The following is an 18,681-nucleotide window of genomic DNA, read 5'->3' as shown; positions in this document are numbered from 1 at the left end:
TCAAATGCCTTCTTACCAATAAACATCATAGGGGTTGGGGATTTAGCTCAGTGGTAGAGCACTTGCCTAGCAAGCGCAAGGCCCTGGGTTCGGTCCCCAACTCCGAAAAAAAAAAAAAAAACATCATAAGCACAGCAAACAGACTGACTTGCTTTTCAACTAATTAATTGAGACAGGTTCTAGCTATGTAGCCCTGGTTGGCCTAGAACTTGTTATATAGACCAGGCTGATCTTGAACTCAGACCCACTACTTGTCTTTCCCTCCTAAATGCTGGGATTATAGGCATGTGTCATCACATCCAACCTCTTGCTGTTCAATTTAAAGAATGAAATAACTTAATCTGAATCTAATCAGTGAGACTCACAAGAGAAAAAAGAAGTTTGACACAATAAACTACGCTGACAGAACTGTGGGCACAAGAAAGGCATTTGCCATCTGCATACCACTTACAGTGAACCACAGAGACGCTTTGAAGCTACTTGGGGAGAAGGAATGGAGTATCAGAGGCATAACCCTGATAACATTGCTGGGATCTGTCACCACACTACCAGCATCATTGGGGACAGTCAGAAAAGCAGGCAATAAAACCTCTTATTTGACTTTTTTTCTCTTAAGGAAGGGGTTGGCTCAATGGATAAGAGGATATGTTATGCAAGCACAAGAATCCAAGCTCAGATCTCAACGGCCACATAAAAACCTGGGTAAGATTATACCTGCATCTCTTAATGCTAATACCACAGAGAATGAGAGAACTGCTTGGGTTTACCGGCTGCCAATCTAGCTGTAGCTTCAGTAAAAGATCCCGTCTCAAAGGAATAATGTGGAAACTGACAGAGCAGGATACCCGACATCCTTTAGCCTCTACATGTAAACACAGGCACACACCACATACCTGTACACACATCATCTTGCCATCAGACTGAGTAATCACACTTATACCATTTCAGTATCTACAGAGGCCGTTTCACACTTACTATGTGAAGTTCTCTCAGAATTTATGTCCTGATCCTCAGAAAAGCCAGAGCCATCCTCTCTGAAGCCCTGTCACCCACAGACACATCCCCACAGTGCTGAGCAAATTGGGCTCAGCCCTGTGTTCAGCTTTGCTGCAGAGAAGGCCTAGTTACAAAGGGTAAGAGTAGCCCAGTAAAAAGCCAACTCACCCTGGACCATTCAATGATGCAGTCCAGGCAGAAATAATGGGCACAGGTCTCTGGGGTGCCCACAGCCTGGTCTCTAAATGCATTGAGGCAAATGGGGCAGCTCTCTGCATCGTCATCAGAATTGGGTGTACTGCTAGCTTCAAGCTTCCTTTGAGTCTCCACTGCTGCTGTTGGCACTTCTATTCCATCTTCTGAATCTTCAGAACCTTGGGTAAATGGAAATGTTATGCTTTTAGTAACTATAGAAACAAGTGCGTGCTCAAGGACTGGCCTCAAGCAGAGCCAAGTACACTCAGGACACTTGCCTCTAGCCAGAATCCCAGCTCCTCTTGAAATATGCCTTCCTACCTACCCGCAAAGGCATACTCACACAATACCCATTCTGAGGAACCAAGCCCCTTACCTGAAGCCTCTCTGTCCATAGCTGCCCAGAGCTAAGAGGACAGGGATGCTTGGCTAAGTGACTACACTAGCTCCTCTCACCTGAGTCTGTGAGATAACATCCGAGAAGTTAGGGTTCAAGAGCTACCACAGGCTGCAGAGAAGATGGAACTAACAACTAAACTACCATGGGTTAGGGATTCAGCTCCATGATGGGGAGCACTTACTTAGAAGTCTAAAGCCCCAGGTTCAGTCTTCAGCTCTGAGGGCGTGGAGGATACACAGGACAAAATAATGATTACACCCCTAAGAATGCCCACTTAGGACAACCCTTGCATAGCTGCACAAGTCTTTCAACACAATGACGACAAATATATGCTATTAGATAAGACCTTCTTCTTGGGCATCTCTTCCTTCCTAGTGGAATACAGACAGAAGATCCTAACTGGATTAGTGACTATAAAAGATCTGGTCAATCTCGGCAGTATGAAGCAGGGGCTGGGTCAGAAGGAAAACATGAAGATGCATTTAGCAAACAAGCTCCTATGAACTACTAAACACCTAACACAGGGACCAGAAAAGCAGATCGTACTGGGGCTCAGAATTTGATTCTTTGTGAGTAGGACTAACAAAGGTGCTAGGCTGCCCTTCTCCAGAGCCTTGCTGCCAACCCATAAAGCGGAACTATCCCTGGTTGATCAATCCTACCACATAAGCTCTTTTTAAAGGATTTTTAAAAACCAAACCAAACCAATCAACCACCAACCAACCAACCAACCAACCAACCAACCAACCAACCATCTGTTTAATTATTGGGCAGAAGAGGGTAAACCATGGAAACTGTTTCTCTCTTTTACCATACGAATTTCAGGAACTGAGCTCAGGCTGTCAGGCTTGGTGGCAAACACCGTCATTCACTTGGCAATCGTGCCAGCTCCTTGTGTTTTTTTTTTTTGTTTGTTTTTGTTTGTTTTGTTTTGTTTTGAGACAAGGTTTCACGTAGTCCAAGCTGGCTACGTAGATGAAGATGACCCTGAACTCCCTGATCCTTCTGCCTCTACACAGGTGAGCACTTGCAAAGCACAGGGGCTGCTCGTGCTGGCACTGAAGGACACAAACAGCTATACCCACTTCAAAGGGAGTGTGATAACATAGTAGCTAAGAATGGCTGTTAACAATCGGCTAGAAAACGGAGCTTCCATAGCAGAATGACAACTAACTCTAGCTTTCCCCTGCGAGCTGAGGCTCATGGTAGCAGAGTCAAAGAGAAGAGATGGATCTGCTTCTCCCCTGCAATCTGAAGGTAGGGACCTGGCCATCTTGTTTTGCCTAATTTCCATAGTGCCTACAGAGCAATGCGCTGGATGCTGAGAACAGCCACACCTGACTTGAAGGTAGAAAAAAGGACCCCAGCAGTTTCCCTCACTGAACTCTCATTTGGCTTGCCAAATAATGTCCTTAAAATATGCTGTGGCTGAAAGAGAATGACAGCTTTTTTTTTTGGAGCTGGGGACTGAACCCAGGGCCTTGCGCTTGCTAGGCAAGCGCTCTACCACTGAGCCAAATCCCCAACCCCAAGAATGACAGCTCTTTGTATTTGAATATTGTTCCTCAGTGGGTGAAATTGTGTGGGAAGGATTAGGAGGTGTGGCCTCATTGGAAGAGGTATGTCACTGAGAGAGAACTTTTGAAGTTTCAAAACACCATTACCCAGTTGGTGTCTCTGCCTCATAGTTGTATTTCCAGATGTGAGCTCTCAGCTACTGCTCCAGTGACAGACTGCCTGCCTACTGCTCCCCACCTTGATGGTCACAAACTCTGACCCTCTGAACTGAAGCCTCAAATAAACTCTTCTATAAATTGCCTGGGTCATGGTGTCTCATCACAGAAACAGAAGTAACTGAGACAATACCCACGGGAGGTGCTAACAAGCGCTAGTACCAACAGGGCAGTAGGTGGCTAGCCTAGAGACCAGGTGTATCTAAAGGCAGAGTCTCCAAGAACACCAGGCCTCAAATTGTGTCCATTCTGAAAGGAGACAGGATTGATGAGCAGAATAGAGAACTGCAGAGGAACTGTGGAAGGCTCTAAACAATCTATGAATGCAATAATAACGGACACTGAGTAGAGACCTGGGTGCTGAGCATTAGTTCTCAGAGTAGGATATTAAGAGATTAATACTCTACACATTGGGGAACACAGGAACACACCAGCAGCAGCAAAAGCAGGCACACCTTAGTAGCAGGATATAGGGTGGGAAAACCAAAGAGTGAAAAGACGTTTCCTATAAGAAGGAACCCAGGACCCTTGAGTGATTCTCCTTGGTATCTACTGAACCAGATGCTGGCTACTCGCTCATGCCTTAAGACACTGGCTCGAGGGCTGGAAAGTTGGCTCAGCAGTCAGAGGTCCTGCATTCAATTCCCAGCAACCACATGGTGGCTCATAACCATCTGTAAGGGGATCTGATGCCCTCTTCTGGTGCGTCTGAGGACAGACAGTGACAGTGTACTCACATGCATAAAATAAATAAATCTTTAAAAAAAAAAGTATTTATTTATTATGTATATAGCATTCTGCCTACATATATGCCTACAAGTCAGAATAGAGCACTAGGTTTCATGAAGGAGTAGAACTGACTGTTTATGAACCACCAACTCAGGACCTTGGAAAGAGTAGACAGTGCTCTTAACATCCAAGCCACCGCCCTGGGTTCGGTCCCCAGCTCCGAAGGAAAAAAAACCAAAAAACAAAAAAAAAAAACATCCAAGCCATCTCTCTAGTCTAGATTGCCAGGAATTTGAGGTTTGGTTATGGAGTGAATTCAAGGCTAGCTAGCTTTGGAAAACTGGGCACTCATTATCAATACAAGGTTACTTAACTCACAGTCAGTTCTACTCCTTCATGATGAGTACTGTCCCAATGATAAGGGAAGAGTCACTTCTCTAGAACATTCTCATCAACAACCAAAGGGTATAATGAAATTTATGTATAAGTAGGTGCTTTGAGCCTGCCACCAGAAGGAGACCTGAAGTTAATAGAAGCCTCAGTCCAATTTTAATGTCAATTTAATACAAGCTAGACTCATTTGGGAAGAAAGAACTTCAATTGAGAAAATGCCTGCACCAGACAGTTTCGTGGATAAGCCTGTAGAGCATTTTCAGTTATTATTGCATTGTGGAAGGGCTAGGCTCACTGTCAGCAGTGACGCCCTGGGCTGGATGTGGAGGGTGCTCTAAGAAAATAGACTGAACAAATCGAAGGAGCAAGCCGGTATGCAACACTCCTTCATGTCCTTTGCATCACTTCCTGCCTTGAGAATTCTAAGCTTCTACCTTAGACAATGGACCACAAGCGGGGAGATGAAATAAACTCTTTCCTCCCCAAGTTGCTTGTGGTCATGTTTTATCACATCAACAGAAACCCTAAGACAGGTAAGAAAGGTAGCAATAGGTGGGTGGGGCCAAGACAATACAAAGAACCCTCATAGACTGCCCATAGGCTAGGGTGGCCATGAAGGTTTTCCAGAGTAGAGGTATGTCATTCAAGCACTATTCTTTGCATGAGTTCCAAGTTATAAACTTTCTCCAGGGGGTTGGGGATTTAGCTCAGTGGTAGAGCGCTTGCCTAGGAAGCGCAAGGCCCTGAGTTCGGTCCCCAGCTCCAAAAATAAATAAATAAATAAATAAATAAATAAATAAATAAATAAATAAACAAACTTTCTCTAGTGCACAGAAGCCAGGACTTTAATAATACCCACAATGAGCTGGTTGAATAAGCAAAGAACAAGCTATAAGATAGGACTAACAACCTTTGTCCTAAAAGAGGTCCCATGCCACATGCCTCGTAAGTAAGGTCTGCTAAGCTGTCTTGCACCTGGGTGATGCTAGCAGTTGGCCCTTGTGAAATGAAGAGAGGCCACCAAGAATCCCTGCTCATCCTCTTAGAGCTCCTGTCTCCCCATTCTCAAATGGCTTATGTTGCTCAATGTTCTTAAGACGTTTTATTTTCTCTTAGAAAGAGATACCCACAGAATTGTATCACTAAATTAACTTTAAAAACTAAAAACTCCAGCTGAAGTCAGTTGTTGTTCCGTGGCAGGTGACAGCTAGCGCGCTCAGCTGTGGATGTTTTAACACAGGCTGTCTCCTCACTAAGAGAGTCAAGGTAACTGGCTCAAATGCCTACAATCTTACCAGATCTATCTTCTGGGTCTTCCTCTTCAGACAGCCCCTCTGTTTCCTCCCCATCTGTGTCATCATCCTGCTCACTGCCTGTATCATCTTCAGAGTCTTCACTGTGGCCATTGCTGCTTTCTTCTAGATCACAAGATGAAAAGCACAGACCCCAAAGGGCAGCGTCAAAGCAGAGAGCCAAAACCACTCTAGAATATACAGGTATACTACCAAGCTACCATGGTGTGTGCGTGCGTGTGTGTGTGGTTAGACATAAAATGGGGGAAACGAGTCATCTTACTCTGTATTTATGTTGCTAGCATTAAAAATAAGACAAAGTGGCTTGAAGTACAGCTCAGCTAGTAGAACCTGCATTCCTCGCATGATCAAGCCCTGGGTTCATATCCCCAGCACCATACAAAGCTAGGTATAGTGGTGAACATCTATAATCCCACCATTTTGAGAGGTGGAGGCAAAAGGATCAGATGCATCCTCTGCTGCACTGCAAGTTACAAAGCCATCCTGGGATACAGGAAATCCAGTCAAAAACAAAAACAAGTAAATGAAAACCATGCAATCTCTGCAGTCTGCAAGTTTAGTCAAGAGGTCTGCAGTTAGAAGGCAGCCTATGCCACAAAGACCCTGTTCCAAAACCTAGAACCCAACAGTAGAGTCTTACTAAGTATGCACAAGGCTTTCGGTTCCATTCATAATACTCCCTCCTCACAAAAAGACCAAACACAGTGACATTTGATTGTAGACTTAGCTACCAGCAATACCGCAATTTGAGAAGTTGAATTGGGCTGACCACGAGTCAAGAAGTTCAAGAATAGTCTGAACCACACAGTGAGACACCATCTCAAACACAAGACAAAAAAAGCAAAACAAAAAGAATGAATGTGGAGTTGGGGATTTAGCTCAGTGGTAGAGCGCTTGCCTAGCAAGCACAAGGCCCTGGGTTCGGTTCCCAGCTCTGAAAAAAAAGAAAGAAAAAAAAAGGAAAAAAAAAAAGAATGAATGTACTATACTTCTATAACTTAAGTTTTTTAAGGTTGAAAGTGAAAGCTGACATTTAAGCTTCCAAGAGGAGCTAGTAACCTGGAGAAAGTACCAAGTGCTATAAGTGCTATTCCTTTGCAAACATCCTGCCAGCAGTGGGATGGGGGTAGGAGTGGGGGTGCTTACCAGCATCACTGGCTAGTTCTGAGGAGCCAACTTGTGGAGGTCCATCTGGCCCAGGGCTGTGAGCCACAAGCTCATCCAAATTGTCATCATCCATGGCTGCACATTGGAGTTCACCTCTGAAAGAGATCAGAACCAAATAACTCCAAACTCCCCTGGCTACAGAGAGCCTCCTGAAAGGTGCCATTCCCAAAAGGGAACCTCCCTTGAGACCTAAGCACTGCCACACATGTAGAATTTGAACTGTGAGACACAATATACAGGACCCTAGCCATAAAGACATGTACAAATACAAAATATAAAATATATCTTCATAAGAGACAGTGACTGGTTTTCAGAACCATATGCAAAGTAGAATCTGAATGCCTGATTTTTCAGGCACTATTTTCCCCAAGTATTCCTGAAGAGTCCTAATATCAAACATGAACCAAGCAGACACCTGAGCTGAAACAAAGCAGCACTCTTCACCTGAGAGCCAGTCATCACAAGGACTCCAATGCTCAGTTGCCCACTTGGCTGTCGCTAAGTGGGCATGTCACTCTTGGCCAATGCTGGCCCATTAGCCTCTGCTTGCCTGGCTACCATCAGATTATAAACTGCAGATAAAGTTCCTGGGGACTATGGCATTCCTGTGGCCCAAGCTGAAAAGCAGAAGATGGTGGGCTGTCCCTCCCTCTCCTGCTGTGGGACACCTGCTAGTCCTCATTCGTAAGTCACTGTAAAAGCAATTGGGAATACCTGTATAAAAGACTTGTTGGCCAGCCTAGTCTACAGAGCAAGTGCCAGGACAGCCAGGGCTACACAAAGAAACCCCACCTCAAAAATGAAAGGGGGGGGGAGGAGGAAGTAAAGGAGGAAGAAGAGGAAGAAGAGGAGGAGGAAGAAGAGGAGGAGGGGGAGGAGGAGGAGGAGGAGGAGGAGGAGGAGGAGGAGAAAAGAGATAGGAGAGGAGAGAAGAGAGGAGAAGAGAGGAAGGTCATAAATGTCACTGGACATGACCTTCCTTCTGTACCAAGCTCTCAGACTCTGGTTCCCCAAATAAGAACCTATTCGTATACATAGTCTTTACTCCTCAGTGCCACTTACCTTTTCCCAGTTACTTCCAGAGGAAGCACCTTTCTCAGAAAATTCATTCAAGAACTTACTAGCCTATCCTGTGGCATACCATATGCTTCCCACCAAGCCTAATGGCCACAGTCTGAGAAAAACAAAACAGAACAGAAAAAGACAACATAAGAAAGCTTAAAGGCCTCTCCTCTTCAAGATGTAATAAACGCTTTGGAAAGAAAAAAAAAAGAAAAAAAAAAGAAAAAAAAAAAAAGAAAGAAAGCTTAAAGGCAGGCTCAAGATCAAGGGCCCCACTCCTAGATCCTACGGTACAAGCTTACTTGTCTCCATCAGCCTCAAGGACACACAGGCTACCCTCAAAGCCACAGAAAAGAGTGTAACCCTTCTCCAAGAGGTCAAAGGCCAGGCAGAAGAGCTGATGTTCTCTAAACACTGAGGGCATCATAACTTAAGGAATGTCAATTGTCACACATTGCTCCTGCCTGGGCACAGTAAAGGGACAAGAGTTCTGAAAAACTATCTTACTCTTACCTGATGCTCAGTAAATTTGTTGGAAAGGAGTCCTGGCCACAGACTCCTGCTGAAACACCATCTCTGATATTTAAAAAAGCAGACTGAGATAGACACAGAGCTTTGGCCCATTCATGACAGTGACCTCGCTCCTATGGGGTGACAGAGCATGGTCCCAGTTTTCAGGAAAGAGGAGCTATAACTAACTCGGTGAACCTCATCACAAGTCGTGGCTTCTCTCAGTGCTGAGAGATGCGGCATGTTGCCGTCAATTCTTCCCAAAGGAATGAGTATCGAGTGGTCTTTGGGGAGAAGGAAGGAATGCTGAGCTGCAAGTCAATCTCAAACTCCAACTGTGCTTCCAACCAGCGGCCAAAATGACATTCACCAGACACGTTACTGTTTTTTCTGTTGCAGAGTACTCCTTTCAAGACACGACAGAGCAACACTGGACTCAAACACAAGACAGAGGACATGGAAAGAGCAATGTTGGCTCTGCCACTCTGCAGCGATGTTACAGTGGCAAGTGACTTCGCCTCTCTGAACTATGACTGTAAAGCCCCAACAGCGGCGCCTACTCGAGAATGCTATGAGAGCTCCTCGAACTGAAGAATATGATAATCGCGACACCAACCACAATTTGGGCAACCTCAGATGGTGCTGGCCTGGTCGATGGCCATCAGGACAGAAAAGAAGGTAGCTAGGGGTCACACCTTTCTTATGCACCAGTCCAGGTTTCCGCACGACCAGACAAGTGGCCGGCCCCAGGCCCATGGGCCTCCCGGTCGCAGCAGGACGTCCCGGGGCTCGGCTCGAGGCCTCAGCCACCCCCAGTCCTCCGGACCAACCCACAGCCAGTGCGACGTAGGCCTAGCCCGCCCGGAAGGCCCTAGACAAAGCGCCCGGCTACCGTAGGTAGCCCGCGCGGTCAGACACGACTGGGACACCGGGCCGGAGCGGCTACCGCACGTACCCGGAAACCTCGCGCCTCCCGGACGCTCCTAGACGATCCTGCCTCTGTCCGAACACGACCGCAAGTAGGCCGGTCAGCCGCCGCCGCCGCCACCGCCGCCGCGCGCTCCCTGACCCGGAAGTGTACCCACACTCTTCCGGAACTTTCCGCCCGGCCCGTTGGTGGAAACTACCAAGGCCAAAACGGGGAAAAACTCACGGCGGAGGATGTCGAGAAGTTAGAATGCCCCCTTCCTCTCAGGACACTGACTAACCCACGAGTGCTGTCAGAGGATACCAGTATCTAGCAGGGCATTGCTGTCCGAGCTCTCACCAGTGCACTAGACCAGGCTGTGGCTCTCACCTCAGTGCAGTTGGTACAGTCCGACTCGCCGTCCGCCGCCCGGATAAATGGGAGCCGCACCAAGACCACGCCCCCCTACCGTCTCCGCCCACAACTGTTCCGCCCTCCCGTGAGCGCCGCCTCCTGGCGGCAGGACTTAGCTCCAGCCAGAGGCTGCAGGAGCGCTAGAAGAAAGCTTCTGAATGTACCCTGGGGCTTCTGGTTCCCTTCCAGGAGTGTGCACGTAAATCATACATACAGTCTCCTCCGTTCCCTTCAGCCCGGCGAGGGAAGGCACTATAAATTGTGAACACTGTGAAGGGCTTAATTGTATAGCATAGATAATTAATAGAATGGAACTAGAGGTGCCGCCTTTCTTGCCTAGCATGTATAAAGCCCTGGTGGGAGGGGAGAAAATATGAAGCATAGTAGGATTAGGGGTAGTAATGCAAGAGGACTGGCCAGTGTCAATAAAATATTAAGGAGGGCCGGAGAGATGGCTCAGCTGTTAAAAGCACTGACTGCTCTTTCAGAAGTCCTGAGTTCAAATCCCAGCAACCACATGGTGGCTCACAACCATCTCTAATAGGATCTGATGTCCTCTTCTGGTGTCTGAACATAGCTACAGTGTACTTATATATAATAAATAATTAAATCTTTAATGATTTATTTAAAAAAAAAGTGTTAAAGAGGACCATAGAGCTGAAGGGGAAAATTCAGACCACAAAACTGAGACTGACCTAGAGGCTGAGGGGCTCAGAGGGCACTGAGGTACTGAATGGGTGGCAAAACTGGCTCACTGAACTCAACTGTCCATTTTGTGGTCAAGGGAACACTGTGGCTCAGAAGAGATGATCTTGATAGGAATAGAAGACAGACTGTTGATTTACTGAGAAAGTGGATGTGAGTGGGCAGGGAGGAGGGAAAAGAGAAATATGAAGGTGAGAAGATAGGAGTCTACTTAGAAGGGAGAAGCTACGGTTATCCCCAGAGAGCAGAAGGACAAAAGGCTGCCTTGGAGATAAAATGTGGTGGTGGTAGGGACCAGCATTAGAACCTGAGATTTTCAGTGTTAAACAGTTCAGAGATTCTGCAAAGAAACCCAGGGGTGAGGGGCTGAAGAAAACAAGGAAAGGAGAAGCAAGCACATGCATCAGGAAGGGATCTGGGGCTGGACATGGTGGCACAGCCTTTAATCTCAGGACGAGACAGGTGAACCTCTGTGAGTTAGGCTAGCCTGGTACACATAGTAAGTTCCAGGACATCCCAGGCTACGAAAGAAAAAAAAAAAAGACTTGGGAGCAACGGAGATGGCTAGGATGGTGCTTGGGTAGCCCAGAGCCATGAACTCATCTCCAGCACAGAATAAACTAGATTTGGAAATACAGGCAAGATTATATAGAAGGTCAGCCTTAGGCTACAGAGGATGGCTCAGCAGTTAAGAGCCCTGACTGCTCTCCCAGAGGTCCTGAGTGCAATCCCCAGCAACCACATGGTGGCTCACAACCATCTGTCATGGGATCTGATGCCTTCCTCTGGTGTGTCTGAAGACAGAGACAGTGAACTCACATACATTAAATAAATAAATAAATAAATAAATACAGTCTTTTCTTAAAAAAAAAGTTCATCCTTGATTACACAGGGAATTCAAAACAGTCTAGACTACATGAGACTCTTAAGGCTACTGAGGCTCTGACTGTATCAGCCCTGCCAAGGCACAAAGAGTGTCGGGAGGAAGCATAGTGAAACTAGGAAGGTTGAACACGTGAAGCCAGCATAGTAACTATGCGGTAAATTTGCTGGGAAGGGAGTGATAAGTAGGTAGCTAAGAAGAGGCAATTCAAGGAAGTTTAAAAAGAAATATTGTGGGCTGGAGAGATGGCTCAGAGGTTAAGAGCACTGACTGCTCTTCCAGAGGTCCTGAGTTCAATTCCCAGCAACCACATGGTGGCTCACATCTAGACTACCATCTGTAATGACATCTGGTGCCCTCTTCTGGCCTGAAGCCATACATGCAGACAGAACTCAGTATACATAATCTTTTTTTTTTTTTTTTTTTAAAGGGGAAATAACAATATTCCTAATAGTGGGTCTAGAGAGGTGGTTGCTGCTTTTCCAGAGAACCAGAGTTCAATCCCCAGCACCCACATGGTGGCTCACAACCTTCTTCAACTCCAGCTCCGAGAGATTCAAAGCCTCTGGCCTCTGAGGGCACCTGCTCTTGTTTCTATACCCACATACAAACACAAAACTAAAAATACTTCTTAAAATATTGCTACTGCTTGGATGTACAGAAAAAAAGGATGGTGTCAGAGACAGTTCTCTTGGAACACATCCTGCCCTCTCCTTCCTGTGGGCCATCCAGTTGCATCTGGACGGAGGAGGCTTTGGATTCAGGTACTTTTTGACCCTCAGGTGTGTAGGTGAGTTTCTCATCCTTTTGTGTCTTGGTGTCCTTTGCTGTACGATAGGGATGGATGTTGACCATGCTTGCTGTAGAGGCCACTGTAGATACTGGTTGGGTAAATACAGGGAGAAAGCTTCATTTTGGGTTCAGCATGATAAAAAGGGGGTGGGACCTGAAACAAATGCCTCCTCTTCCCTCCCAGCTTGGATCTCTACATATATTGGTTTGTCTGCACAAACATTGCCTACCTGGTGGAGATCATCAGATAGGGGAGCACTTGTAAGCACCCACTGAATCTTCTGGAAAGGAGAAAGACTAGCTGCCCGTAAAGCTCCTGAAGCCCCCGTAGACAAAAGCCAGACCCTTTTACCTACCTTCCCCTGCAGCTGCCTTTATTGCGGGAAGAAGCTGCGGAAAAAGAGAAACGTATATAATAATAAACAAATGCAGCCACAGTGACACATGAAGAATTCTTCCTCAGCATCTCTGAGCCATACACAACTTCTACAGCCATGTCAACCCACGCTTATCAAGCGTGGGAGGGAAGGTGCCAAGGAGTTGTCCATTGCCAAACCAGGCCAAACCTAGCATAGGTGGTACATTTTTTTTTGACATAGGGTCTCTTGTAATCCAAGCTGCCCTTAAACATGCCGTGTAGCCAAGGATAGCCTTAAACTCCCAATCCTTCTGCCTCTACCTGTAAAGTGCAAGTGACACAGGTATGGACCAATCATGTCTAGCAGTAGTACCCCTTGAGAACATAGACACTTATCCCACCAGCTGATGTACTCTCCCCCAAAACAAAAAACCCTGGTGATATAAAACAACTCCTCACCTCTCCCCACACACACTGATGACCAGCACAGTCTCTATTGTGTATACCCCACCCTCACATCAATGCTATGACTCATGCATGCTAATGGTGTTGCCTACTGGTCATTTCTTACGTATTCCTGCTAGTGTGCACATAGGAATACGACCTGCTCACATAGGCCTGCACCAGGAGGTGCCTACTGGATTCCTAATGTATGCTGGCACTCACTGGTCCTAATGCATGCATGAAAAGATAGACATAGAAATGACATATGTGTTCTTGACATGTATTGAAGTGTGTAATTAATTAAGCTGTGTGTTCCCTCTATTCTATCCAGCCTCTTCCAGAGGATTTAGCTCCTTCCCCTGTCATCTGAACAGTAAGCTTTTCTGCCCTACCTGATACCTAGCAATAAGAATGCCCAACAGCGCCAAATAGTGGTAGATCACACCTTTAATCCCAGCACTCAGGAGTCAGAGGCAGGCAGATCTCTTTGAGTTTCCAGGCCAGCCTGGTCTACAATGATAGTTCCAGAACAGGTGGAGCTGTTACACAGAGAAACCCTGTCTCATAAAACCAAAGTGGAGGGAAACAAAAAACAAAAAATAAAAAACAGGAGAAGAAGAATGCTGACCCACAGGATTTCCAAAGGAAGCTGAAGCAAGGGTAGAAGTGAACAAGGAGTTAAGGCAAGGCAGTTGTGTACTTTGTCTACAAATTGGGTAGCTTAATGGAACAGAATTTATCCTTTCGTAGTTCTGGGCACCAGAGGTCAGAATTAGTTAAGCCAGGCCAACAAGGTCATGCTTTCTACCTAGATATGGAAGAGTATTTCCTGTCTTTCTCAGCTGGGGGCTCCAGGCTGCCCTTGACTTTAGCGGCATTTTAGTTCCTTTTTTTTTTTTAAAGATTTATTTATTATATATAAGTACACTGTTGCTGTCTTGAGACACACCAGAAGAGGACATCAGATCTCATTACAGATGGTTGTGAGCCACCATGTGGTTGCTGGGAATTGAACTCAGGACCTCTACCTTAATTTTTTTTTCTTTTTTTTTTTTTTCCAGAACTGGGGACTGAACCCAGGGCCTTGCGCTTGCTAGGCAAGTGCTCTACCACTGAGCTAAATCCCCAACCCCTGAACTCAGGACCTCTAGAAGAGCAGTCAGTACACTTAACCACTGAGCCATCTCTCCAGCCCAGTATTATATTTCCTTGTGAACGTTTTTCTGTGCCTGTGTTCTCTGTATAGCCATTTATTAGGACACTGTCATTGGATTTAGGGCCTGCCAGTTAATTCATAATGATTTCAAATATCCATTCTCAGTCTTGCATGCTGGAGTATAAATGTGTGTGTGTGTGTGTGTGTGTGTGTGTGTGTGTGTGTGTGTGTGTGCTTGCCTTCAAGTTAATCTGTGTATCATATATGTGCCGGATCCCCACAGAAGCCAGAAGAGTGAACTGAATCCCCTAAAATTAGAGTCATAATTCTGAGCCACTTGGTCAGTGCCGAGAATTAAATCCAGGTCCTCTGAAGAGAAGTAAATCAACTGATCCCTTCAGCCCCAGCTATACACTTTTAATTCTGGCACTTGGGTGACAAAGACAAGTGGATCTTTGTGAATTTAAAGACAGCTAGTCTACATGGTGAGTTCTAGGCCAGTCAGGTACAATGAAATGTCTAAAAATAATAAGGGGGAAAATTTTTTATCTTAACCATCGCAAAGACTCCCCCACCCATGTTTCTTTTGCAAAGTCACAATTAAAGTCCACAATAGGATTTGAACAAATATTTTGTACAGTACCATATATCCACCACACAGGACGATAAAGACGATAAGGACTATACTTCAGATGGGAAGTTCTGAGGGACAGGTGGGAAAAACATTCTGGCCAAGGCAGGAAGGAACTAAGCTTCTCCCTATCTCTCCCTAATCCCTGACATCTTTCCTCTGAACCTAGGCCTTACCCTCAAGATGTGAATCTTCTCAGGATTCCCAATAATTCCTTGAAGTTCCTTCAGGATCCACATAATCAAAGCCTTTGTCTTTTGTTCTCTGTCTCTCTCTCAGAAGGTTGGCCTGAAATTTGCATCATATCCTGTTCCTGCCTCTAATCAAGGTTATAGGGGTATAATCTCTCTGCTGTTCTAACAGGGGTCCATCAGGACATCTAACTTGATTCTTCAATTTCTGACCCTCTGTGGAAACTGAGTCAGCTCCTGGCTTCTCTGTGTCCCTAGATGGCCACAACACCAAACATTCTGCATATGAATTTATCCTCTGGCTCCAAGTCAGGTCTGGGCTAGGTCAGATACATCCTTAGTAAGGCCTCAGTACTTAGCTGCCTAGGCTGTGTGTCTGACATCTGGCTGACTCCAGCCCAGACTTTATAAGATTCAGGACATATGAAGGCCAAAGAAACAGGGAGGACAAAAGCAGGGGAAAGAATTGAGGGTCAGGAGGCTAATCTGAGGAGGCTGGCCCCTAAGCCACAGACCAATATCTGTGCTAGACAAAGGTGACCTTTGGAGTTGCTTGGAGCAAGGAAAGATTGTTTCCCTAGGAGGACATCTCTGAGGACGGTGTGAAAGACTAGTTGAGGTAGACAGGAAAGGGGAAAGATGACCTCTGCCTCAGAAGCAAGAGAGCAGCTGATGCATTTTTTTTTTTTTAAGATTTATTTATTTTGTGCATGTGAGTACATTGTAGCTGTCTTCAGACATACCAGAAGAGGACATCAGATCCCATTACAGATGGTTGTGAGCCACCATGTGGTTGCTGGGAATTGAACTCAGGACTTTTGGAAGTCAGTGCTCTTAACCACTGAGCCATCTCTCCAGCCCCGCAGCTGCTGCATCTTATTGAGTGATTGAGAGCTAAATGCCCTATGTTTTCTCCACAGGAACAACCTGGGGTGATGGAAGTGTGTAGGGAAGGAGGTCTCTTCTGGCTGCACCTCCATCGCACTGCTTTGGCTCTCCTCCTAGGAGTCCAATAAATGACCTTGGAACTTTGGTCTATTTCTCAAAAGACAGGGGCAAGCCCTTTGAGAGCCCAGCGCTCAACGGGACTCTCCCTCCAAGAATAGATCGCTTACACGGAGTGGAGCGACAAAGGCAAATCTCACCGTAGAGAAGGGAGTCCCCGAGGCCAAACCCCTAAGAGCTCCAGGCAAGTCAGAGACAGAACCCCTTCTCACAGCCAGATGGACACATATCTTTCAGGATCTACAGGGTCTGGAGAAAGGCAGAGGCGTACGTGCCTCCCGAGGGCACGGTGTCCCTGGCCTTCCAGGCCACCCCTGGGCCATTGCCAGGAATACGTGCGCCTGGAGAGTTGTGAGTTCCCGAAGAGGAGCAGTTCTTCGACTGGGTAGGGGAATAACTGACCCGCCTAAACTTCAGTCTGGGAGGCGGGGCTGTTGCTTCTTTGCCTCAAAGGGCCTCCCTTGCCCAGCTGTCTCATTGCGCTGCCCCGGTGAAGCATCCCACTATCAGGGACCAGAGCCAACTCAACCCAAATGCAGAAAGCCTGGGCCGTACCACCGCTCGAGGGAAGGACATGCCTTGGATTGTACCAACGCCCAATCACAGGGAGACACTGTCCAGCGAGGCCGCCCTGCAGGCCCCGCCCAGCAGGTGGCAGCCCCTCCCCAAGCCGACGTGCAGAAAAGAACGCGCCGGCCTCGCCCGCGAAGGGTTGCTCGGCGGCGGGCGGGGTGTGATGCCTCCCCCTCGTGTTCACTGGCTGCAGCCCTGCAGGGTGGGCCCTACTAGACCGGCTATTGGCTGCAAGATAGGTTATTTGCATATGGGGCGGGGTAACCGGACCCAATTGGGGCCCGCCTTGGGTGTGAGTGTGGCCACTGCCGCCACTGAAGTTGATCCAAGAGCTGGCTATGGCCCTGCGCCGGGGTCGCAGGTGAAATAGAAGGGTTACAAGGTTGGCGGATGGGGGAGCACCTTCGAGGCTGCCTTTCTCAAGGGGACATGGGGATTGGGCGGGACAAGAGAGGAGTGGCTCTGTTGCCCAAGTTAGAGGTGATGAAGGCGAGGGGCGAAGAAGGGGACCCTCTACTTGCCCACCCACCGGGGCAGTCCCTCCAGGCTCAGGACAGCCACTGCCCACAGCACACTGCGTTGCTCCGGACCCACTGTGCGTGTGACAGCGGCTGATCTGTCCCTGGGCAGCGCGAACCCCTGGCCCTTCAGTGACCCGAGTCTGGGCGGCAGGCAGGAGGCCACTCTGGGGCAGAGGAAGGGCACCTGGTTCAGAGAGACAGGGTAGTGGGCCACTAGAAAACTGTACCTACAGACAGGCCTGCCTGTGGGAGCCCAGCTGAGACAGGTTGAGCTGGGGGCTTCTGTGCCCTGCACCTTGTAGGATTGAGCGTGGGCCAGACACCTTCTTGGAGGGAACTTTCTTCTTATGTGTATTAAGGTTCCAGGTTGTGCAGTCCCAAGAAGAGCCACTGTCGAAGTCATCAAGCCCAGAAACTCTGGGCAGGCACAGATGTGAGCCTCAGCCAACAGAACCAGAGCCTACAGGACCCACCTCCTGAGGGCCAACTCCAGGAAGACAGTGGCAGCTTGAATGTTTCTGCCTGTTTCTGCCACTTTCAGTGAGGGCGTCAGTACCATGGATCTCACAGGCTCCTGGGACAGGCCTTTCCTGTCCACCTGAAAGTGGAAAAGGTTATCCAGGGAAGCTATAGTCCAGGACATCTGTAGCCAGTCCAGTCCCTGAAGATGGAGGTTTAGTTTCTAGACTGACATTGGCATCAAACTGAGAGTGCTCTGCAGATGGGGAGGGTTATGGAGCCTCTGGGTGGAGAAACTGTGAAGCTGACTGTTGTTGGTGAGCTACTTGCTGGAGAGATCCTCTGAACTAGGGTTTTTTTTTACTTCTTTGCTAAAAAACAACAAGGCCACTGAGACTAGGTGGGAGCCTAGCAGAGCCTGGCCCTGACCTCTGGCTGGATTGCCTAGACAAGGCTACCTCACACTGACAGCTGGTAAGGTCCTTACATCATTCCGCCAGGTCCTGCCCTGCCAGGGACCAGACATTTGTGGGCAGCTTGTCTGTTCTTTGCTTCAGCATACATCACACCATTGTTTCCAAAGTAAAGTTACAAAATTGCAAAGTAAACTTTTCATTAATTCAAAGGTTTGCGTTGGGGTTCAAAGCGGTCTAGCCACTGTTTGGAGTATGGGAGTCTGTCCACTTGAAAACAGCCACAGAGGAGCAGAGCTCTACCAGCCTTTCCCCTCAAAGCATAGTGGCCACCTGAAGAAGAGGGCTTGGAAGATTCTTCAGTGCCACGAGGAACAGCATATGACAGGCTGGACCTGGCCTTGGCAGGGGCCTCAGGAGAAACAAGCACTTTTCAAGGACAGACGGAGCAAGGTGTTTGCTAGGCAACGTGTGACAGACTCAATGAGGATACAGCTTAGCCCTGCCTAGCTCCCTATGTGGGGTGGCCTCTGGGTACTGCATCCACTAGTCTGCGTTTAGCTTGGGGAGATGAACCATGATGGGCTTAGAATCAGTGCCAAGAAGTCTATTCAACTCTCCTGCATGTGGCTAGGGCTTCAGGAGGGGGATCAGGTTCCTCAGATCCTGATGGGAACATCAGGGACACCCTAGTAGCTTTTGCACTCTATGATCCACTCTGTGTGACCTTT

General features: G+C 47.4%; 1 protein-coding gene, 1 long non-coding RNA gene and 2 other non-coding genes across 17 annotated transcripts in view; 2 read left to right on the top strand and 2 right to left on the bottom strand.

Annotated features, from left to right (window-relative positions):
• The window catches only part of Phrf1 (PHD and ring finger domains 1), a 33,215-nt gene extending 23,361 nt beyond the window's left edge, over positions 1-9,854 (bottom strand). For 5 of the 14 annotated variants that reach the window (XM_006230510.5, XM_006230515.5, XM_006230514.5 and 2 more), the window contains exons 1-4: positions 9,454-9,579; positions 6,906-7,021; positions 5,742-5,864; positions 1,165-1,370 (exon numbers count right to left, since the gene is read on the bottom strand). In XM_006230510.5, the coding sequence (XP_006230572.1) occupies positions 1,165-1,370; positions 5,742-5,864; positions 6,906-6,999 (423 nt within the window). In that variant the 5' untranslated portion in view covers positions 7,000-7,021; positions 9,454-9,579. Of the gene's footprint in view, positions 1-1,164; positions 1,371-5,741; positions 5,865-6,905; positions 7,022-9,193; positions 9,327-9,453; positions 9,580-9,795 lie in introns of those variants that run through there. The other 9 variants (XM_006230513.5, XM_063280804.1, XM_006230517.5 and 6 more) reach the window with 7 other exon arrangements.
• LOC102553043 (uncharacterized) lies at positions 9,778-18,140 on the top strand. Its single transcript, XR_350841.5, has 2 exons — positions 9,778-16,918; positions 17,438-18,140. It is a non-coding gene; the product is annotated as an uncharacterized LOC102553043 (long non-coding RNA).
• On the bottom strand, positions 17,084-17,201 carry Mir3574 (microRNA 3574). The gene has a single exon (NR_037366.1). It is a non-coding gene; the product is annotated as a microRNA 3574 (primary transcript).
• On the top strand, positions 17,086-17,195 carry Mir210 (microRNA 210). The gene has a single exon (NR_031923.1). It is a non-coding gene; the product is annotated as a microRNA 210 (primary transcript).
• Positions 18,141-18,681: the final 541 nt, after the last annotated feature.

This window comes from Rattus norvegicus, chromosome 1 (genome assembly GCF_036323735.1).
Source record: "Rattus norvegicus strain BN/NHsdMcwi chromosome 1, GRCr8, whole genome shotgun sequence".
NCBI classification, from domain to species: domain Eukaryota; kingdom Metazoa; phylum Chordata; class Mammalia; order Rodentia; family Muridae; genus Rattus; species Rattus norvegicus.
Note: the sequence above shows the minus strand (reverse complement) of the source record. Positions and strands in the feature narration are given on the sequence as shown.